The 19,455-nt window shown below is 28.9% G+C and overlaps 2 protein-coding genes across 3 annotated transcripts in view; both read left to right on the top strand.

The window, feature by feature from the left end:
* The window catches only part of LOC111681207 (DNA polymerase theta), a 213,196-nt gene that overhangs the window by 154,702 nt on the left and 39,039 nt on the right, over positions 1-19,455 (top strand). The gene's annotated exons all lie outside the window — the stretch shown is intronic.
* Positions 724-9,600, top strand: LOC111681196 (pro-resilin). 2 transcript variants are annotated; one of them, XM_046948048.1, is made up of 4 exons: positions 724-852; positions 6,469-6,556; positions 6,676-8,668; positions 8,702-9,600. In XM_046948048.1, exons 2-4 carry the CDS (start codon positions 6,530-6,532, stop codon positions 9,238-9,240), a joined length of 2,559 nt encoding a protein of 852 aa, XP_046804004.1. In that variant the 5' UTR covers positions 724-852; positions 6,469-6,529; the 3' UTR covers positions 9,241-9,600. The 2 variants fall into 2 exon arrangements, with proteins under 2 accessions (XP_046804004.1, XP_023298706.2); XM_023442938.2 differs by having other exon boundaries at positions 6,676-9,599.

Genomic DNA, 19,455 nt, shown 5'->3' on the forward strand with positions numbered 1-19,455 from the left:
AAGATAAAATTTAAAATAGACCGATAAAGTTTAAATTTCAGCGATAAAAATTTTGATATGTTACAAACTTAATAAACAACACACCACCCCAACACAAAATTTTTAGTGATTTTTATAAAAACTCTTTTGCGCATGCGCAGCTCCCAAGCATCAAATTACGAATAATCATAAATCGATATCATTATGAGAGACCACAAAGTATGAATGGATGAATAATGAATCGGCTAAAAACACGAATGATTTTCGGTTTGTTTACATTGCGATTATTTTTACACACGAAACTCTATTTGTAATCGTTTATATGTATGTTGTTATTGTATTACATAAAACAAACAACATCGAATAGATGAAGAAGCAAAAAACTAACAGCAGCGACATTAAGAAAAAATAAATTGTAATAGATTTTTGCTGCTACAAACATTATCATCTTCAGTCGTTGAAGATGAGCTTGAAACGCGAATCAAAACAAAATCAAGAAAATATACACAAAACAAAATTTGAAGAAATATAGTCTGCGATGTTTTTTCTATTTTACTCTTTACTATCATTAACGATTTTTTTTTTTTTTTTGTTATTTCTTTATTTTTCAAAATTTGTAACTGACGTTGTTGTTTCGCTTTAAATTTGAATTGCATTTTTTTCCATAATGTTTTTTATTGTTGTTTTTGCCTTTATGTGAAAAAATCGTTACATTTTCGTATAAAAACCAAAGTAGAGGCTCAATGGAAATCATAGTTTACATTCAACTATCGGAATAAACACATTCAGAAAAACATCAACAGTTTGGAATAAATACATAAAGTATTGTGGATTTCTATTTCTTCCTATAAAATAAAAGTGAATAAGAATTGGGTTAGTGTTATAAAAAGTAAAGTGTAAAAAAATATTAAAAAAAAACTCTAGTGTTAGAAATTCGTTTAAAATAAACTAATAATATATTAAAGAGAGACACAAAATTAATAAATGGATCTCACTCAATTGAATACAAATCCTTATGACCGAGAAATTATAATCAAAAAAATATATATAAATTACAAATCATAAATATAATTTAATCGTTTTGATATATTTAGTGAGATTTTTATCTATATTGAAAATTACTAATTCGCATGTTTATAAATGAAAAACTTTTTACGAAAAGAAATCTGTTTTTCCAAAATATGGTGCATAATCTGTTAACTTTTTGAAGATTTCCAAAGAATTTTTCTAATATATAAAATTTATTTTAATTCAAAATTAAATTACAATTTGGGAGTGATATTCCCATGATATTACGATCTAATTTCAACAAAAGCCTGAAAAGTGATCCAAGGTTTACTGTCTTCTCCACGAATATAGAGCATATTCCTTAGAATCTGCACGTCAAATTTTGGATAACTATGTTTGTCATCGATGGGTTAATTGAGACATTTTATTCGATCAATTGATCGAATAAATGAAAATTGTCGCATTTCAAATGACAGATAAACCGCATAATTTCGTTTATAATAAATTTTTTACTATTTTTATTAAAGAAGAAAATTTACACAGGCCAACGAAATAAAGATTTATGAAAACAATTCGATTCGATATAGGCTGTTTTTTATTACCCACCATTTGTCTGACAAAATGACATCGAATAATAAGCAATGAAAATATATTAACGTTTAAGGGTTAATTTCTATATATAGTTTCAAGAAAATTTTCAAATATTGCATATCTTAAGTTTAACCTTCACAGTTTATGGGTTAACATTATTCGATTTGAAGAAAACTGCAGATGTACATACATATATTTCCTATTATCTTGTATTTTATATTTTTCAAAAGTTTTTATATAAAATGCATAAGAATATATTGTTTTCTCCGAAATCTTCATAACTCAAATTTCAGGTGTGTTATCTCTCACACACCTGCAGTAAATTCTTTAGTTTTAACCCATTTGACTTATAGACCATAATATGTAAGAGATATCGACCTAATTTCTTTACTATTTTATTTCGTTTTTTATTGTCCATGGAGTAAAAATTTAAAAATTTTTTAACAAAATTGGTAACAGTCTTTAAATGGAGTTTGAAACTGCTGTCTAAAGGGTTTCCCAATTTTTATTATACCTTTATTACGGTTTACATTATCTAATAAGGAGAAAAATCCACGTTTAAGTTATACGAATATATTTTTTTGTAAATTTAAAAGACTACACCAACTATAAATATTTTGAGTTAACTTTAAAATAAGTAAGTCAGAGGCGACTCAAAAGCTAACCATTCGGCTCATAAAATACTATTGAGTTTATTAATGGAATGTCATAGGAACGAACACCAGTTTACTTATTACGAAACTCTCTTAGTTTACTTGTTATTCTAAAAACTTGTGTTATTTAAGATAGAGTATATTGAATATAATCCGTCTATATGTTAATCTCATAATATATACTTTTTATCAATCACTTTTTAAAATTCCCGCTATAAATAATTATTGCTAAATTAAAGAACTCTAGCACCGAACTTGCTCCAGTTTTACTTAAATTTTTCAAAACTATTTCACTTAAACAATATGTTGCTAAACGGGGAACATTGAACGAATATCTTGTGATATTGCTGTGTATCCCTGAGCATATATCCATAGTAATAAAATTGGTATTGTAAGCATTTTTTTAAAATAACCATATTTTATTTTAACAAATTAAATAGATTTGTTACCCCATATAATCCAAAACAAAAATAATAAAATACAACAACTTACATCACGCTTACATCAAACTATAAAAGTTAATATTGGGCCTGCTACTGTTGCTGATGATGATGATGCTCAGCATCAGCATAGCCAATATGATTAACTCATGCATATTACATGACTTAAAAAACATGCTACAAAATGAAAAAAAAACATTGTAAAATAAACCCGCCAGACAATTCAATCAGTTTTAGTCTTTTTTATTTTACAACTTTTAACAAGTGTATTTTTCCATCAATGTATCAATTCGTTCGAATGAACAAACGTACAAATCATATTAAATCATATCATATCATTTTACATCACAAGTCATCCATAGGTTATGGTCTATGTTCGAAGTAACATTGAAACAAAAATTATTAAAAATGTTGAAATATACACTTTTATAGCTCAAAACAAATATGAGTATCTTTGTACAAAATATAATTAAATTCCGCAAAAAAAAAGAGAAGACAAATATTCAGATGCAATAGAAAATAAGCAAAAAAAAAAAAGAATTGAAATAAAAATATAAAAAATTGAATAACTTGCTATAAATTGCAATTTAACATAAGGAAATTTGTACGTACATACATGCTATATGGAAATATTGCAACAAATACAATAGTTAATGCATATACAAAAATACATAAAGAAAATCCTATTCATATAATATGTAAAGATTTCAATTTACTTAAAGTTTGCTATAGAAAAGTATTCTTATTTGAATAGCATTTATTCAGTTTTGCAACTTATATTTACTGCAATATCCTTGCATACACAAACATGTGGAAATGTAAAATATTGCCTAAAGTTATTTGTATATAGTATCGGTATAAGCCTAAGACTTTCCTCATGAACTTTTAAAATGCAAAAAAAAGACTTAAATATGTTGGCTTTCACCTGCAAAAGAAAGAAGTAGGTTTTATTAAAATTAGTTCGGTACAACTACAATTGATCCTAAAATCTGTTAGGAAATGTTTAAACCTTAATATTCATAAGCAAAAAAAATTAACATGTGATTACAATTTATCACACGTTTATAAGATACTTTTTCATACTAAATTTGTTCTTTAAAACTTAGAAAAAAACATTTAATTAGATTTTTATTTTAATTTAGAAATATTTTAACAAGTTATTGACAAAAAGGAGAGATTTTCTAAAAGAGGATTTATGGGATATTTATGTAGAATTAAATCGTGATATTAGAGTTTAAGTTGGCAGTAAATTGCGCAGAAAATGTCTAATAATATTGTCAACTTACAAATTTTGTCTTGCAATATTTTCGGTAATGCTTTCTCTGACAACGTTGCAAAAGAAAAATTGTAAGTTCAGACGATTATTAGTCCAGTTCTGAACATCTTACTGACAATGTTGTATGATCTGACAACCGTGTAAAACCAGTAAAATATTTTCAGATTTTGGTAATGAGTATTGTAGGATATGTAGTTATTTCATACATTACTTGGTAATGAGTTCTCGTTATCAATAAAATAAATAAATTTTTTTGAATGGAATTTGTAGTTAACTGTAAACGTCTAACAAGGAATTAGTTAATGTTTCTAACTGTAGTCGATTTTTGAAGTTTTTTCAAGAAATGTTGATATTTACATTTGCGTGAAAACCATTCCAGATAGAATGATAAAACTATTTTTTAATGGAGCATTGAGTAAGAGAATAGAAAAGCAAACACGAAAAATAACTGTAAAAACAGCTTTAAACCGGAAAAGTCGGGTAAGGAGTTTTGTAACTAGTCATTTTTTGGTCATCGTCAAACAAAAATAAGTAGTTATTCACCCAAAAAGTAACTACTTACATTTTTCTCCAATATTACTTGCCTATTTACCGGGTATGTAAAGATTTTTCTGGGAATATTAGCTGTATCATTTATACTTATAAAAACTAAGTTTTGCTGATTTTGAGGAAATACATTTAACATATTTATAAGATCAAAAACCCTATTCGAAGAGAACGGTCTAATCGAAATAATGGACCGATTTTTCAAAAGGTTTTTACCTTGGGTCTAAAAAAGAGTGTGAAAAAGAAAGTTATCTTGAGCCACTTGATTTACTGTTGGATGCGGGACCAATATTTATGGACATAACCTAAACAATACAAATTTTACGATTTGTTTATATATATATATATATATATATATATATATATATATATATATATATATATTATATATATATTATATAATATATATATATATATATATTATATATATATATATATATATATATATATATATATATATATAATATATATATTTTTTTTTTTTTTTTTTTTGATTCTACAATGCGACTTGTTATTAATAGAAGTGTCCTATATGAACATTAAAAAATATATATAAAAATCATTTTTTAAAGAGCCATTAATTTTCAGGATCTAGATATTAAATAATTCTAGCAGATATGTTTTGAAAAACTTTAATATTTAAAAGAAGCTATTTGAAATTTTATATATTCCTTATCTAAAAATCTGAAGACCTTTTTTAGTACATACAAATATTCGTTGTAAACTTACAAAAAATATTTTTGGTAATTTTAAAATTCTGAAACGATCCTTAGGGCCAAACAGAGTTAAGTAAGAAAATTTTCAAAATATTCAAAATATGTATTACTGGCAACATACCACCTTTTTTAAACTCACTGAAACTGAATTTCGAAGTGATTATATAATATTCGGGGTACAGCCAAATAACGCTCTTGGTAATAATAGTTTAAATAATTTTTTATGATTTTAAAGATAATCTCATTAGCAAACATTTTAACAAATAAAGTCAGTAGGTTTCCTTACTTAAGCACGATATTAACAGCAAATAAAAAAACACATTTTTTTCTTCATTAAATTACAATTGTTTAAAATTTGTTGCTTTAAGTTAGAAAATAAAAAAAAGAAAAACAACAAACTACTAATTACTCTTGAATTCTTTAAATGGGAAGTTTTAAATCATTTAAACGTCAATTAAAAACGCATAACATTTTATTAACTTACAATTGCATTTTGTGTGTCTGTGTGTTTTTTTTTATAAACTCATTTACATTATCTGGTTTTCCCAAGATACGCAATATGTCATTCGCAAAACAATGTTCGATGGATTCGCAGAAAATCTTTTTAAGATGACCTCGCTTTATGCTTAAACATAATCTTGTAATAATCTTTTCTGCTGTTAGTTTTTTCTTCTTCTTCTTCATTTTTTTGCGTCTACACGTACATACATATGTATGAAATACGTGTTACAGATGGAAAATCTATTTTGGTTTTAAACGTACTTGTAAATGAAACTTTAAAATTGATGATTTGTTAAGATTGAGTAGTAAACGTAGCGTAAAACTATAATAAATTAAGTAAAATTTGCTGTGTTTTGTTTTGGCATATTTACAAACATTCAATGAAAAAATTTCAATACACCGGGAGAAAAACACAATTAATATTTTTTAATAAAACTTTTTTCTTAAAATTTTCAATTACTTAACAAGTATTCTGAAAAGTTCCAGATTTTTAAGAATTCTTTCTTAAAAAAACTACTCAACTATTTTCATTCTCTAAGTGTAGCATTAGTTTTTCTTTTGCAATATCGTCTTATTTGCGTACATGCCACATTTTGTTGTTAATTACCTTATTATTTTTTTTTTTCTTATTTTTTATACTTCATTTAAATTTATAATTAATTTTTACTTTAAGTACATAACACGAAAATTATACATTTCAACACTTTATGGACTTTTAACTAATATATTTTTTCTATATATTTCTTATCTAATTGCAGTTCAGAGTAGAAGAAATTGTGGCTCTAATTTTGGTTGTAGTTTAATCTAATTGAAATCATTATGAAATTGTTTACCACCACAGCTACGGTAAGTATTGTGAATCTTGTTTGTGTATTGTTTTAACAGAAAAACACACAATCATGTAATTTTGGGGGTTTCTAACGGTTTATATTTCTACTATTTCGTTATCTTTGTCTTAATTGCAGCTTTTATGCGTTGCTTTATTTTCAATAAGTGGGGAGGCCGCAAAACGTGAGGCACCCATAAGCAATAGTTACTTACCTCCTTCTTCAGGTCAAAAGGGTAATGGTGGTGGTTATCCTTCAAATACAAATTCATATTTGCCTCCCGCATCAGGTCCTGCTGCTAATAGTTATGCGCCTAGTGCTCCTTCGGGAGGTCCTTATGCAAGTTCACAAGGTGCACCCTCAAAATCATATGGTCCTCCTCCTAGAAGTCCTTCATCTAGTTACGGACCACCACCTCCCAGTCGGCCCAGCTCAAGCTATGGACCACCGAAAAAGAATGGTTCACGTCGCCCTGGCGGTCGTCCGTCTTCTAACTATGGTCCACCAAAAAAACCCTCATCTAGTTATGGTCCACCATCACGCCCATCGTCAAGTTATGGTCCTCCAAAATCATCGCAACCATCTTCTTCATATGGAGCACCTTCGAAAACACCATCTTCAAGCTACGGTGCTCCATCAAGACCTTCCTCTAGCTACGGTGCTCCTCAAAAAGCTCCATCATCTAGTTACGGAGCACCTGCAAAGGCTCCTGCTTCTAGCTATGGTGCACCTTCAGCTCCTTCTAATGGATACGGTGCTCCCGCAAAGACTCCCTCTTCTAGCTATGGTGCACCTTCTAATGGATACAGTGCTCCTGCGAAGACTCCCTCTTCAAGTTACGGTGCTCCTTCTAACAGCTATGGCGCTCCTGCAAAAGCTCCCTCTTCCTCATACGGTGCTCCTTCCAGCAGCTATGGTGCTCCTGCTAAGGCTCCTTCGTCAAGTTACGGTGCCCCATCTGCTCCTTCAAGCAGCTACGGTGCACCTGCTAAAGCTCCCTCTTCAAGCTATGGTGTCCCTGCTAAGGCTCCATCTTCAAGTTACGGCGCACCATCCAGTAGTTACGGCGCTCCTGCAAAAACCCCTTCCTCTAGTTATGGTGCTCCAGCACAAACCCCATCTAGCAGCTATGGTGCTCCCTCAAAGGCGCCTTCATCAAGCTATGGTGCTCCTGCTCAAACTCCCTCATCTAGTTATGGTGCTCCTTCTCAAGCATCTTCAAACGGTTTTCAACCTATTCAACCACCATCTACCAGCTATGGAACCCCAGCTAAGGCTCCAGCATCTAGTTACGGAGCTCCAGCCGCCTCAGCTCCGTCATCTAGTTATGGAGCTCCCTCATCCAGCTACGGTACTCCCGCTGCTCAAGCTCCCTCATCTAGTTATGGAGCCCCCGCTGCTGAAGCTCCATCATCTAGTTATGGCGCTCCATCCGCTGAAGCTCCTTCATCTAGTTATGGTGCACCTTCCGCTCCATCATCAAGTTATGGTGCACCCGCTGCACAAACGCCTTCTTCTAGTTATGGAGCTCCAGCTGCACAGGCACCATCTTCAAGTTATGGAGCTCCTGCTGCACAAGCGCCATCTTCAAGTTATGGTGCTCCTGCCGCTCAAGCTCCATCATCTAGTTATGGTGCCCCTGCTGCTCAAGCTCCATCATCCAGTTACGGTGCGCCCGCTGCAGAAGCTCCGTCATCTAGTTATGGTGCCCCCGCAGCTCAAGCTCCATCATCTAGTTACGGCGCTCCTCCTTCGTCTAGTTATGGCGCTCCAGCTCAAGCTCCATCATCAAGTTATGGTGCCCCTGAAGCGCAAGCTCCATCATCAAGTTACGGTGCTCCAGCTGCTTCTAGTTATGATGCTCCAGCATCTCAAGCTCCATCTTCTAGTTATGGTGCCCCTTCTCCCTCATCCAGTTACGGAGCTCCTGCGCAATCCCCGTCATCCAGTTATGGTGCTCCTGCTTCCCAAGCCCCATCATCCAGTTACGGAGCCCCTGTAGCTGAAGCTCCTTCATCTAGTTATGGTGCCCCAGCAGCTCAAGCTCCTTCGTCTAGTTACGGTGCCCCAGCTGCTCAAGCTCCATCTAGTTATTATAGCCCTGCGGCTGAAGCGCCATCTTCTAGTTATGGTGCTCCTGCACAAGCTCCATCATCTAGTTATGGTGCTCCTGCACAAGCTCCATCATCTAGTTATGGTGCTCCTGCACAAGCTCCATCATCTAGTTATGATACCCCTGCTCAAGGTCCACCTCCCAGCTATGATGCTCCAGCACCTTCTTCGAGTTACGGAGCTCCATCCTCCAGCTACGGTGCTCCATCCCAACAATCTGGCTCTTCCAACGGCTACTCATCAGGTGCCTCGTCCAGTTATGAAATCTCAGCTGAACAGCCCTCATCAAGTTATGGTGCCCCAGCCGGTCCCATATCCAGTTACAATGCACCATCATCTCCTAGCTCATCATACGGAGCGCCTTCACAACAAAGCAGTTCATCTAATGGGTACAGCTCACCATCTTCCAGTTATGCAGCTTCATCTTCATCATACAGTGCTCCATCTGTGCCTTCATCATCCTACGGTGCCCCATCAAATGGTAATGGTAATGGAAATGGCGGCAGCGATGGTTATTCATACTCTGGCCCTAGTAAAGTACCTGACACCTTACCCCAAGGATATTCCACCGAAGGTGGTTACACTTATTAGAAATAGTAACAATAAATCAGAACAACATGTGCAATGTTTGTACCTGATTTAGCAACGTGCCTTAATATCATTCTGCTCATTATTCTATAGCGACAATTTTCACTTACTAACATGAATTTCGAAAATCATTCACATAAAAATACAGGGGATTGTTTTAAAATTTGCTAATTTACAAAAGACGAAGCATTCTCTTAGATCTATTTAATGTTTACTCCTCTTTAAACTGAATGTAAATTATTTTTTCATTATTTTCTATTTCGATTAATTAAATTTAAGTATTATATAGAAAATAACAAAATAAACGTGTAATTTTCATATTAAAAAATAAAAATGAATTTATAAAAAAAAAAACAGACCAATGTTTAAATATTTAAAAAATTTAGTTTTTCAGTCTTTTTCGTTTAAAATTTGATAGATATAAACGTACTTTAAGCTATTTACCCAATTATTCACAGCTAAAATCATAAATGGAAATTCGTGGAAAAAATATAAAAAAACAAGTAAAAAGATATTGTCGGGCGAGACCGATCATATAATACCCTACACCTGTATACGAATAAAATGTGATTTAGTTTTCATAATAAAGCATTTAAGTTGAAGTATACCTTGCCTCAAATATACTGAAGCCATTAACTGTTTAATAAAACTGTGGATATTTAAGTAAAATTTTGATGGGGGCTTTTTAGAGGGGCTAGGGTCAAAAGAGGCCCTATAATTATAAAGTTTATCAGGGTCATCAGACTAGTATAGAACTTGGTTTTTCAGCTTTTTGTCGAGATACGAGTATATTAAACATAATTATGAACTTAAAAGCACTATTTGGCGGGTTCAGTTCTATGAGGCCTTGGTGAAATAATGGACCGATGTTAACTATTTTAAATAGGCTTTGTCTACGATATAATAGAAGATCATATGCCAAATTTCATTGAATTATCTATAAAATTGCGACTTGTAGTTAGATTACAATGTTTACAAGCCCTATTGTATGGGGGCTAGGTGAAATAATGGGCCTATCTTAACCATTTTCAACAGGGTTCGTCGCTTGGACATCATAGAAGATCATGTACGAAATTTCATTCAATTATCTTCAAAATTACCTGTAGTTTGATTACAAGGTTTAAATGGACCTTTCTGAGCCGATTGGTATACTTTAAAGTGGGTATAGGACCAATATTATTGTACGTTACAAACATCAGCACAAGTGGTGATAAATGTAGTTCTTTTAGAAGTTCTTCGTTGTACTTTTGCTGGGTATAAACTACGCTAGATCACATACTTTTATGAGGTTTAACAGTAAAACTAATAATACAATATAATAAAAACACAAAAAATGAATTTAAAATCAATGGAATAAATTTCGAAAAAATCTTTCCTCTTTTCTAAACTAACTTTTCAGATATATGTATAAGTACGTCATAGTGGTATATAAATACATATGTACATAACACTCTTATTTTTGTTATACCCATCAAAAAAGATGAGTGGAATATTGGGGATTCTGTTAAAAGCATGATAGTATCCAAATAGAAGTAGCCAGTGAGCTGAAATTTTCCACAAATATATGCAGTTTGTTTGGTATGAAAATGACCAATATCGGTCTACGATTTCGCCTAGCACCCTTCAGAAAATTACATTATCCCTCATAACTGGCTAAAAAAAGTATCTATAGCGGCGAAATTCGGAACAAATATGTTTCTCTCTTTCTAAAATTATTTAAAGATAGGCCTATAATTCAGCCTACCCGCCATATAAAGTCCCCTTCAGAATATTACTTTATTGCTCATAACTGGCTAAAGGAAGCATCTATAATGCTCCTATAAAACATATTCGGAACAAATATGTTGTATAGGAACCTAAAACTCTTTGTAAAATTATATAAGGATAGGCCCATCCACCATATAAAATCCCCTTCAGAAAATGTCTTTAATGCTAAAACTGTCAGAAAAAAACATCTATAGCGGTGAAATTCCACTGGAAGATATATTATAGGGATCTAAATATTTACGTAAAATGTTTTAAGGATCGGTCCACAATTGGCCCTGCCCTCCATATTCGGACCACTTCAGAAAATGACTTTAATGCTCATAACTGACCTTAAGAAGTATATATAGTAATAAAATTCGTCTTAAAAAAGTTTTATATTAAAATCATTTTCTTAAATTCATAAGGTCCCCTTTAGAAAATGACTTTTAAGCTCATTACTAGCTTAATACTGCGTGTATACGATGAAATTCGACATAAACAAGTTTTGTATGAGCCAAAGCCTCTCTACTAAATTTTATAAGGATCAGTCTAAAGGTCTCCTTTAGAAAATTACTTTAATTTAAATAAATCATTATAGATATAATTAATAAAAAAATTGCTTCGATAATATCAAAGTTTATTAATAACGATGTTTTGATGGTGGGTATATATCATTCGGCATGACCGAATATAACACTATCACTTATTAATGCTTCATCTGTCTTGGGTTAACAATGTACAATGCACATGTGTACAAGAAGATGTTTTAAATTAACCTACTACCTTAGTAGCATCACAAAATAAATAACATTTTAAACAGAAGAAACAAATTAAAGTCAAATACTAAGTATATTTGTGGGAATATTTCCGCTTTTGTTTTCCTAATTCATTTTCTGATGAATGAAAAGTCAATCTAAGTTAGATACAATTGTTATTTATAACTACAATAATAATTTCGTTGGATTCCAAATTGTTGTCACTCGTCGTAATTGTGTATGACCGACTGTATGACTGACGGATATTTAAGTATATCATTTTAAGTCTATTGTTTAATTTTGATAATGTACCGATGTTGTCAGTACTCTTACATAGTCGTACTTGTGCGATTTCTTATTGGTTTAACAATGATGTGTAAACCACAATAACAAATACAACCAGCAGCCATTATATTGCCTCCCCAAACTGCCTGATTTTCTGTCTGTTTATCTGTTTGACTGATTGTCGCTTTATCTGGGCATTTGAATCTGCACAAAATTTGTTGTAGTAGTTACATACATATGTACTTCCATTATTTTATAGTGTAACGTTACACAATTTTCTTTATGTTTTATTTAATTGTAACGATATAAATGTAAAGGAAATGTTTCAATAAATATGACAAGATTATTTTTAAAACTATAGTACATAACAATGTACACATGTATATATCTGTGGGCGTTTGACAAAATACGACAATTTTTATAGTAAACATAATTAGTTAAAGATGAATATTTCTGTCTAATCGGGATAAGTCTAAAGATACGACACAAATGAAATGTAATTATTTTGGTATTTGGAACGACATTTGTTTGTAAGACTAGTTGAAGTCTATAGACTCTTAAAACTGTTGAACGGATTTTCTTAAAATTTTCAAAGTGTCCGAATATGTCTACACTCACGCCCACATACATAGTAAGTATTAAGAATATTTGGACTATTTTAACACCCATATAAACAAGTGTTGGCAAAATGGGAGGGCTGGCTATAGTGGGCATGGCACTTCCCTTATAAATAAAATTTTGAAAAAGTATTTCTGAGAAACGACGTAAGTTAGAAACCTCAAACTTTGTGTGTACAAAGATAAGCGGACTAGCAATAGGGAGCCAAATTTGTATCAAACTGTTAGAGCTAGTATCCTTAAATTTTATCTGAACAATCTTGAATATTAGTGTAATATATTGGCGGATTTGAAATAGGGGGTGTGACACTGCCCATACAATTATTTTTATATCTAGGAAACTAGAATCATAAAATTTCGCAAAAAAAACTTTATCATTAGGAATTAGTAATAGGATTAGTAATCAAATCTCCCTTACAAAATGTCTGTCCGTTTTTTAATAAAATTAATTTTTTGGATGTATTTGGAAAAAATATCTAAATATTAATAAACCCAATTGTACAGAAGATATGTTTCAATTATCAAAATAATTGTATCAAGCAAGTTTTGCACCTATAACAAAAATTATAATATCAATTACAAAAAAAAAATAATTGATGTCATTACACACAACGTTAAAGGAATACTCGACCTTTTACAATGCGTTCAGCATTTTTAAAATACATATATCACTTTATTGTTACAATTGAACATATAAAGTGTTTCATAAATTGTCAAAATTTGATTGATTATTTAAAAATTATAAATATTCCTACCACAAAATTTAAAATAAAATATTAAAATAAAAAAAACTGAAATAGAAAAGTAGGCCCAAAAAATTTTTTCAATCAATTTAAAAATTAATTGAATCAACTAAAAATTTAATCAAAATTGTATACTTAGGTTTCAAACAACGAGATAATTAACACCAATAAAAATTTGTTTAAATAAAAATTAAAGAAAGAGAAAAACATGTTAATTCAAAATAAACTACCGATATTTTTTTCTGTGTACATACAGGTGATTAATTATCAGTTTTCATTATAATACTTGGTCCATATACAAAACTAAAAAAATATCGAAAATATGTATGTTCAATTAAAAATTCAGTATGTATATCTTCGCTTCAAATATTACTTGATTACTTTTTTCCTAAGAGATTTCTATAAACAAATTTACTATTTACTCATCATTATTAGTTATACAATAATTATTAAATAACTTAACTATTCGTAATACTAGCATAAAGTATTTAGGTCATTATCAAACAAATATTTTCTTTTTCCTAAAGGCAATAATGATTTTCTGTCTTTTATTAATTGCTTAGGGTAATGTTTTTATAGCTTTAAAACATCCAACATTTTTCATTTCTGTTGCTTCTTTTACCATTAACATCAATTAATTACTTTATTAAAGATTTAAAGACCCTATTACTTAATAAGAGACACGATACAATTATGGTTACTAATTACTTATAAGATTTGCATATTTTAATGACATTTTTTTTTTGTTCATAATTGTGTTGAAGAGTTGAAATAAACTGTTTTGTTTTTATACATAATATTATTAATTAAAAATGTACTTTGTGAACATTATGATTTAAATTTTATATTTTTTAAATTGATTTTGTGTTTTAATTTGTTACATTTCACAGATGTTCAATAGACTACAATAGTAGTTAAATCTGAACCATTAGACACCATTAATGATAATGATGATTAGCTTTTGGTTATCTATTAATTTGCTAGTGAATCTTGGAAAAAAAATATTTATGCTAAATAAATTAGTTCTTAATTAAAAAGTTCTTAATCGAATTATTAAATATGTCTTTTTGATGGGTTTATAAAAAAAATATTAGATATTGAATTACAAAGATACTATACACATATGGGCAATTACGTGTCAAGTGAGCCAACTCAAATAATCGATTTGAATGAAATTCGCAGCAAGGTTAGTACTATTGGATAGAAGGCCAGATACCGGTCGAGAACTGCAGGTCATAGAGAGATCAAAATTTGCAATTTTACAGAGAATTATTTAAATGAGTGTAACATTTTACTTCTTAGTCCTAGCAAAAATTGCCCAAAGGAATTAGGATAGCTATTTTTCTACAAGTAATCACAAAGCCCCTTAACTCCCAGTTTATAGCGTTATTTTGTTATTATATTTCCTAAGAAAATCAAATTTTTAGAATTTGATATCACTACATGCTAGATTTTTCATCAAAAATGATCAATGAATGATCAAGATAAAGTGTGTGGAGAAATCATATCCATAAAAAGTCCAATGGTTGAGTTTTGTGCTTAATAGGGTTAAGGAAACGATCTAAGTTTTCTTTTTCTATTATAGGTACTTAAAAGATTGTAAGAACGATAGATTACAAATTGAAATCTATTTTTGTTTTAACAGTCGCATTATCCCAGTTTGATATTATGACCAGGGTACGGATAACAATTAAATTCAATTCGATCTTGAACGAATAATTTCGAGCGATTCAAATATTTCATTATTTTGCATATGAAAATTTTCCTCTCGAGAGTTAAAAAATTCTGTAATAAAAAATTAATTTTAATTTATAACACGAAACAAATTTATATATACATTACATTGTACCATGTAACCCCTTATGGATAAATACCTCTTAAACAATGCGTTTAAAACTACCAAATACGAGAAAAATATAAAACCTTTTTTAAAATTAAAATTAATTCTCGAAAGGGGTTTTTGAGTACTCAATTAGTTAATTTTGTTTGCTTGCTTAAGCGCCCAATGAACTTAAGCAAGAAATGCAGTGCAAAGGCCAAATTATTTAAACCCAACATCACTAAAGTGTGTCATGTAAAGCTTGTGCGCACTTTACTGGTCGCAATTTTTAAGATAATTTAATGAAATTTGGCACATACTCTTCTTTTGACCCAAGGATAAACGCTATTATTATAAAATAGTTGAAATCGGTCCATTATTTCGCCTAGCCTCCATACAACCGTATATTCCATAATATGTTAAATATTCTAGTGTGTCACTGGCCCCTATACAAACTCCCTTTCAGAATATGACTTGAAATTCAAAATTCGCTCATAAACACGACTAAATTCTACATAACTTTGAAGTAGACGTAAATGCCTCTATTAAAATTTATAAGGATAGGCCCATATTAAAAAATTTTGAGCTGATTATGGCAGAAATAATTTAAAATATTTGTAGAATATTTTTAGTACACAATATGATATTTAGTGGGTTGGAGAGGAATATCAAAGCTCATACTGAAAATTATAAAAAAAAAATTGGCTTTAGTTCATTTCAGAATTTTTTTTAAATTTATGTATGTACCCTCTTAGGACCAGAAATACACAAACCAATATTTTAATTATTTTTCCCGCAATGAGCCCAAAATTACGGAATTTTTGACACCCAATTCGAAAAGATTTCAGAAAAAATGTTTTAACATATAATATTGAGATCAATATTTTCAATCAATTTCAAAAAAATCATTTTTCAATTATCTCGTATATAGTACATTAAAACGCATCGTTTTAGAGCTATTTCTATAAAAAAAGTGTCTACAGGACACCCTACTATATATTAATAATTGTTTTTTTTATATATAAATTTTTGCCGAATCCACATGATCTTTGGCTTGTCTAATGACATATTAGAACAAAATAATATTTGTTCTAAAAAAAATGAAACAAATTTAAAACATATTTTGATTTCATCAACAAAGAAACCATATTAATATATATTTTTTATTAAATACTTTTTTGTTTATATTTATTTATAATTATATATATATATATATATATTTGTTTTTTTCTTTTTCTATCATGTCTATAGTTTAAAACATTGATATGTATTGTATGTATAATTTACATAGGTTTTTACATAATTTATAATTGTAAAACATTATTATTGCAACAAAATTTTAAAAAACTTTTTTTTTGTAATAAAAGCAAAAAATTATATCAAAAACTAAAAAACAATTTCAACAATAATATTTATGTATATTTATAATAGGTGGTTAATTTTATTTATTATTTTTCATTAATATTTTTACTGAAGAAGTGAAACTCAACTAATATTTTAACAACAATATTGATGGATGCATGGATCAACAAATAATAAATTTTTAATTTTAAAAATAGGCAAAACTATAATTGACTTAAGAGGGAGTTATTATATGTGTATGGGCGTTTTTTAAGGTTTATGTATATAAATTTTCTTACAACACAAAGTAAAATGTTTTTTAATTGACTTTTGTTTATTTCAATTTTGGTTGATAAATTTTTTTAGGAAAATTAAATTTTGTCTGATATTTTTTATTAATAAAATTCTTGTCTTACAAGCTCTCTAGAAATATCTATGATATGTGACAATAACTAAAATATATTTAAGTCTATTATAGTTCAGCCATAGGGGAATAGTTATTTCAATTTTCTATAATTAACAGAAAATGGATTCATATTGAAATGAAAGATAGAAACAAAAGACTTTCAATTACAACATTTTCTATCTTACATTTCCCTATAAAAACCTAATTTTATTCCCTTTTTTTATTTTACTACTTATTTCTTATATTTGGTTTATTTTTCTATTTATTTACATAAATTTCTATATTCTTCATTTTCTTAATAACTCAAGGAACAGTAAATGATATTAAATTTGAAATAAATTTTTCTTTAGTTACATTTCAATAAATGTTAATCTTTATGAAAAGTCTTTAAGTTTGAAAAAAAGTTATTAAAACACATTAAGATTTATTTAGAAAAAAATCGTTTAAATATTTTATGTTTATAAAAACTGGCTGTCAATATGGTTTTCTTTTATTTCCAATATTTTATATGTAAAAAAATCAATTATTTTTGAATTAAACTTTTAAACTTGACTTAATTAAATTTCATTACATTAGTGTTAGTTTTGAATAACAACAATTTTAAAAAAATTATTCAACACACATACATTAATTAAAAAACTAATAAACTTTCAAAAAACATAGAACTTTTGAACGGAACTTTAAAGTTTATATATGAATACTTAATTTGTTTTTCTTTTAGTTTGTATCTTTAAGATCTGATTTGATATGTATATGGAATTAATTTTTTAATTAGATTTTCTTTATATCTATTTATTTGTATTTTGAATTTTGGTTTTTGTTTTGAGGCAGCTCTATAAGGAGTTAATTTTAGACAATTATTGGATTAGACTCTTTTTTTATGAATAACATTAATTATACGTTTACAAATTACAACAAGCTTTTTTTGGTTTGTTCACATTAGATTCAATCATTGTCATACAGTATGATGCCATTTTATATATTTTTGTAGTTTCTGTTCATATTATGATTTTGTATTAAATTGTATATTTATTTTTTATTAAAATTGATTTCATTAATTAACATTGATTTTAAAACAATTTTAAGCAAACAATCCATTGACAATATGGAGCTTTCCAAGTTTGTTAACATTTAGACAACGGATGATGTTGAAAAATTATAAACAGTTAGGAGTCAATTTGGTACCAATTGTGTATATTTCTTTTCCCCTTTTTTATAAGTTAATACTATTTTTTAAATATAGTAAATGTGTTACATATTTCATGAAAATAATATGACTCCTTAAAAATCTTTAAAATTCTTAGCTCATAATGTTTTTATTATTAGTTTCGACACACTTTGCTTAAGATCAAGAGAAAGATCTTCCAAAAATAGTGGGTAATATTTGAGAGGTGTAAGCATATTTTTACATAATTTATTTATCAATTATGGACCTATGATCAGGGCAAGGATTTTCATGCACTAAAAAAAAAATCAAAATATGGGCTTATAATATGGACCATAAAATGGGAAAATATGCACTAAAAATGTAGAAAAAATATGCACCAAAAAAATTTGTTTGTGAAGGTACATATTAATAGATATTCAGATCTTAAGTTTTTGATAACAAATATACAGATTTTTAAAGACTGCATTTTGTACTATAATACCAATTTAAAGAAACCACGACCCCTAGAATGACAAATCAACTTTAAATAATATATATTTATTTTCTGAAAGTGTTAAGCTTAATAGAAATTCTAATAATATTTGGCGAATGAATGTATTTTTGTATAAATAATATCTCTCCTTCTTCTTTCATCGTTTGTTTTTAAGTGAATTTTGGACATGAGAGAGATGTAAGAACAAAATTTCATCGTAACTTCTATTTTCGTAATATTTACTAAAATTTCGTATATAATACGAAATTTTGTTTACGAAATAAATTTTAGTGAAATTAAACATAATGATATTAATTATATTATGATTAAATAAAACTACAACATTTTTATAAAATTTAAGAAAAAGTATAATATTATTCACGAATTATTTTCATAAAAAAAAAATTGAAAATTCGTGTGGAGAATAATTTTGAACTAAAATTAGAAAATTTATTTTAAAATGAAGAAAAATGTTTGAATAAATTAATATTTCATAAATTTTACCATATTTATCCAAAATTCACTTTTTTTCAATTTATGTAAATTAATTTTTTCAAGAATATTTTGCATTATACTAAAATATTTCGTACAATTTCGTATATATATTACGAAAGAATTTCGTGGTGCGAAACAACGAACGATTCGTACGATGTATGACATTTTTCGTATATATTAGGCATGGATTTTTTTGTAGTGTAGTATTTTGTTGTTAAATCGAAATTTGTTGATATTTGTTAAAAAAATAGTTCTAAATATGTAAATACCAAATTTCTTGAACGGTTGTATTGTAGTATGTCGTATTTTTTTATAATTAATTTGTTTTTGTTTCAAAAAATTTAATTTGAAAAAATTTTACGACATACAAC

The sequence above is a fragment of the Lucilia cuprina genome, chromosome 4, assembly GCF_022045245.1.
Source record: "Lucilia cuprina isolate Lc7/37 chromosome 4, ASM2204524v1, whole genome shotgun sequence".
NCBI lineage: Eukaryota > Metazoa > Arthropoda > Insecta > Diptera > Calliphoridae > Lucilia > Lucilia cuprina.